The sequence below is a fragment of the Tachysurus vachellii genome, chromosome 1 (assembly GCF_030014155.1).
Source record: "Tachysurus vachellii isolate PV-2020 chromosome 1, HZAU_Pvac_v1, whole genome shotgun sequence".
NCBI lineage: Eukaryota > Metazoa > Chordata > Actinopteri > Siluriformes > Bagridae > Tachysurus > Tachysurus vachellii.
Genome location: NC_083460.1, coordinates 1739454 through 1744453, shown reverse-complemented (window position 1 = coordinate 1744453; position 5000 = coordinate 1739454). Strand labels below are relative to the sequence as shown.

The 5000-nt window shown below is 44.0% G+C and overlaps 1 protein-coding gene across 3 annotated transcripts in view; it reads right to left on the bottom strand.

The window, feature by feature from the left end:
- kdm4ab (lysine (K)-specific demethylase 4A, genome duplicate b) overlaps positions 1 to 5000 on the bottom strand; it is a 23523-nt gene that overhangs the window by 11063 nt on the left and 7460 nt on the right. For 2 of the 3 annotated variants that reach the window (XM_060867134.1, XM_060867142.1), the window contains exons 7-14: positions 4535 to 4638; positions 4310 to 4447; positions 3979 to 4199; positions 3728 to 3882; positions 3124 to 3542; positions 2632 to 2758; positions 1181 to 1365; positions 580 to 769 (exon numbers count right to left, since the gene is read on the bottom strand). In XM_060867134.1, the coding sequence (XP_060723117.1) occupies positions 580 to 769; positions 1181 to 1365; positions 2632 to 2758; positions 3124 to 3542; positions 3728 to 3882; positions 3979 to 4199; positions 4310 to 4447; positions 4535 to 4638 (1539 nt within the window). The remainder of the gene's footprint in view (positions 1 to 579; positions 770 to 1180; positions 1366 to 2631; positions 2759 to 3123; positions 3543 to 3727; positions 3883 to 3978; positions 4200 to 4309; positions 4448 to 4534; positions 4639 to 5000) is intronic. The other variant, XM_060867149.1, reaches the window with a different exon arrangement.

Sequence of the window (5000 nt, the reverse complement as noted above, 5' to 3'; positions counted from 1 at the left end):
GTCGGTTTCTAATTAAGGAAAACAATAAAACACACAGGTTTCAGCGATGGAGCTAAACTTGGACTCGTTAGCAGAATAATTTTTTTTTTAAATCAGCAGCAAGGCGAATACTTCCTGCTTTTCCCACGCTAAAAACACCTGAAGGCCCAGAGAAAATATTTTGGGAGACCGGAGCGTAAAAACTCGTCCGTCTGCACGTTCTCACGGAGAGAATCTGTGGGAAAACGTCTGTGTTTTGGTTCCTAAACTGTTTTGAAACGACGTGCCGACCGATTTAATCTGAGAGAGATTTATTCTCTGCCTCAGAATCACATCGACACGTCTTCACGTTCACGGTCATCTCTCGTACGAAAACGTTCTCGCGTTCTGTACTGCGATTGGTCAGAAGAGGCGGAGTAATGATGTCACGACAATACAAACGAATCAATATTATGATGTGATTCCAGGGGAATAATACAAGCTATTTCCAGGGGCTTCACTGATTAGTTACTTATACACACGGTGTATTACTGCTGTCAGTAAAGACTGGGATGAGGTACGAGGAGTCGAACACGTGTACACGTGGGCGGCGGCACTCACTGGCGTGTACGCGCACGGAGCACACGGAGCAGCTGACTAGAGGACTGGTTCCGTCCTCATCCAGGTTCGGAGTTGAAAGCTGTCCGTCTGAACTCGCTGTGAAGCACATCTCTGGGATGAGAGGCTTCGTCCTCAGCTTCACCTCTCCGCTAGAGACGGATGTTCCCTGAATCAGAGTTCTCAGCTCGCTCTGGGAAGAAAGAGAGAGACACAGGAGTGAGATTAGAGGAGCTCAACTCACTCAACATCTAACAACAAGTGTTTATCAAACAATGAATCGTTCTCACATGAATCATATGATCGAGTTTCATGTTCAAATACCGTATCATTACCCGAAGAATCACAAGCATACAGTATCGTTTGAATTCAGTGGTTCTGACAAATCAGGAATCTGATTCAGGAATCAGGAATCATTGCCTTCTGAATCATATCAGATCAGACTTGATGGCATCAGTAAACAGTGAATCGTTGTCTTATGAAGCAACATTTCCACCAGCGGAATCCGGAACTGACTAAAATCCCTAATGACTGTGATAATTGTCCTTTTATAATTTTGTCCTTCGGTGTCTGGATGCATGATTCTCACACGCTGACTCTGTACCTGTTCGTACGTGTGGAAGAGGCTGCACACTGCGCAGTAGGGAGGCAGGAGACCCAGACGCCGGTTGAACTCCCGCTCCAATTTAAAGCTGCGCAGAACCCGTTTCTGCCAGAGGGGCACGAGTAGTTGGGCCCAGGGGTCCGATTCCTGAGAGTCCACATCAACCTCCACCTGGTCCTGCAGCTCTGAATCACACACACACACTTATATCAGTCAGCCAATACAAGAACATACAGGATATATATTTGAACCTGCTTCTATGGAGAAAGGCTGAATTTGCATAACACTAATAAATTAGTCTACCCCCCCCCCTTCCCCCATTCTATTAGATTAGACGGATGTAAACAGCAACTGTGTTCTACGGCATTCAACCTTAATTATTCCTTACTTAACACTGTCTGTGTAACCCAGGACTCTAACACAGGGCTGTCAAGTGTCCCACATTGAGAGTGACAGTCCCTCATGTCGGTCTTTTCTCACGCTCTCCTGCTACACATCGTATTTCTCACGCAGAAAAACTTTTTGACTATTTATCATATATTTAATAAGCCGCAGCGCCCAAAACGTATCAGTCCGCACCGCTGTCTCTATGGAACCGGGCAGGAATCAAGCGCGTCTCACCTGGAGCTCTTATTCGAGCCTGACACTTATCAGCCAATCAAAACAAGAGGCTACACAACAGCCAATCAGAAAATAGCACTATTGTATCTCGGTAAGATTTAACGCAACAACCAATGAAGAAAAAAAAAAAAAACAGATCCTGGAATTGTTCATCAGCATCATCCTCGTTCACCCACAGAGAAAAGCCCTGGAGCTGCGAGCATCACTTTGAGCACAGAGTAAGTCATGATCTCCTGTTTAATGTTACAACTAATTCACAACTTGTTTGACACAAACAGTGACATTGTGACTGCTGTTAGAGACGTTTCCCAGATCATCAGCAGGAGTTTTTCATGAGTGTCTGTAACTTAGCCAACAGTTTTACAGCCTGTTCACTGACAACACCTGCTCAGAACATGTAGTCTAGGGCCAGTGGTTCTCAAACTGGGGGCCCTGAGATGGTGCCAGGGGGCCCCGGTTCACTGACATTTTATAAAATAATGAATTTATCATAAATTTAAATCTAAAAAGTAAGGCTTCTATTAATATGTTTTATTTAATTCAAATATTAAGTTTCGGAATATTTTATGTCATACAATTTCTTTTTTTGGGGGGTGGGGGGTATTATAAATATGTCACTCTTGCCTGTCTTCAAAACTTGAGAGCCCTGCTAACAGTGTGTGTGTGTATATATACACATATATATATATATATATATAGTGGCTTTTTTGAATAACTTTGCAAGCTTTCACGTAGCTTTTTTTGCACTATTACTAGTTCAGTTCCACGCTACAAAATGGGGGGTAAAAACTTCTGCACACCACGGTACAGGTCATGTAGTGAAATGTAACCTTCGTCGCTGGAGCTCTCTCTGAGCAGAGGGTGTAGCTGAGGCAGGTTGCTGAGGGGTTGCAGCTTCCTCATCATGCTCTTGTTCTCCTTCTCATCTTCCGTTTCCTCTTCTGGTGAACAAAACGACTTGAAAAACAAAACGTGAACATGTTAGACTCTAGACGCCTCCTCTCTCCATTACTCCTACACACGTCGGTGGGTTTTGAGCGACATCTAGTGTTCACATCAGGAAATTCGTCTTACAGCTTTAAAAACGTAGGAAAAAAATAATAATAATAAAAAAAATCGATTCATTGAAAAATCATTAAAAAAAATGTTTAACATGAGATCAGATCTTTCACGTGAGCTTGGAATGAATTTAACTTAAAATTATTTTATAATGTATAACTTTTATGAAAGTGTGTGCTGTTGTAATCTCTAATGATATTGAGGTTATAACGTAATGACTCCCCGGTCTGTGTTGCCCGCTCTGGAGCGTCTGCGTTCCTCACCTCGTGTGTATCTGCGCTGTTCTCTGGAGTGTCTGCACTGTGCTTCAGCTCCGGTGAGGCTTCTGACTCAGACTCAGACTCAGACTTAACAAAGTCCTGGACCCTGGGAGGTTGAGGTTTATAAAGCGAGGCTTTAGCGGCGTAGGTGTGGACCTGCAGGGCATCAGAAGAGCTCAGGGTCCTGTGAAAGAGCAGGCTGGCCACCCCGGGCTTGCTGGAGGTCCAGGGCAGGGCAGAGAGGCAGTGAGAAGCCATGGGGACAGTGGCGATAGACAGGTGACCTTTCTTGGGGCCCTGAGGACACGCCGTTCTAACCTCGGCCTCTGACTTAACACAGGTCGCGCTTTCGGAAGGATCTCCGAGCTTCAGCCACGTCCGGGTGCCTGGAGGAAGTTTCACACGCGACTCGCTGAGGCAGTCTGAAAGCAAAACGGAGCACGTTCACATGTACACAACGATCCAGAGATCAGATAGATAATAGAGATAGTGACAAAAACAGAGAGTGTGAGAAAAAAAGAAGGAAAGCAATACAGAAAAAAAAAAAAAAAAAAAGAATTTCTTATGGCTGTTGATGCAGTAAGAGAAGGAGAGCGGTGCGCGGTACCGGTACCGTTCCGGCTCGGCTCGGCCCGTGGAGAGAGGCGTCCTTTCTTCCCGTACTCGGAGTCGTCGTGAGTTGCGTCGCTCTTTGGTAAAACATCATCCGGTACCTCCAAACACACACGGTGCCTTTTAGTACCGATTCTCTGCTTTGCCACACTGAGAACGTTAAAGGAGGAAGATGATTAGGACAGAGATCCTGGCCCTTAAGGACACAAAGTCTATTCTCAAATACAGACGGATTTAATTTTTTACCCTTTTTTAGATGATTCGTCGCTCTGGTTCTGCGTACAAGGCTCTCGATGGCCGAAGTTTCCTTTCTTGCCTCCCATGAATTCCACCGCCTCTGGCGTGGGCTTGGTGTGATCGATGGGAACGTTGTCCTTCCCTGACAACCACAACTCGTATCGCTCCGGCTGGAACTTCCTCACAAACACGTCCATGGAGATCTTCACCATGTCCTTCCGACACGAGCACTGCAGCAGAGAGCGCGCCGGAGCGTCGGTGTGAGATTTAACCAAGGAAAGACGAAGGAGGGGAAAAAAGAACACACAAAAGACAGAAAAGAGTCTAAAATGACCCTCACCAGAATGGCCTGCTTTCCGTAATCAATCCATCGCTGTGTGGCAAAGTTGGTCGACTCCGCACAGTTAAAGCCGTGATTGAAACCAGCATGGTAGCCATACGGGAACGTTATCATGAACTCTCCAGCTTCCTGAGTGATCTAAAAAAAAAAAACAACACCCCAAAAACATAGAGTAAGAAACGAATCTGTATTTAACACGATAATCAATTTTTAAAAAACGTTCACCTTTTCGAAAGGGATGCCATATTTCTTCAAAATAGACGGAGAGATCAGGGTCATCTTGTGTCTAAGAAAAGCTTCGCAGTTTTGAGAACTTCCAGGAAAAAATCCTGCACAAAGAGAAGAGTCAAAACTGGAAATTTATATATTTAAACTGCAGTTTGAAATATATCCAGCAGAGGGCGAGCAAATGCAAAGAAACTTAAATGGGGCCTGATTATGAAAAAAAAAAAACAAGTTATAACTGAATAATTAAACAAATCTACATTTTTATATCGTCAGACAAAAAGATGATAACAAGCAGGGATATGATCATCAACTGGCTCTTTAGTTTCAGCGAACTTCACTGCGCAACAATAACGGCTGCAAAAATTGCTTTTATCCAATCATAAATCAATAACAAACTATTAATATAAAAAATATTTTATACCTGCAGAATAAATTAATTAATTGTTAAGGCAGCGACTGGCAC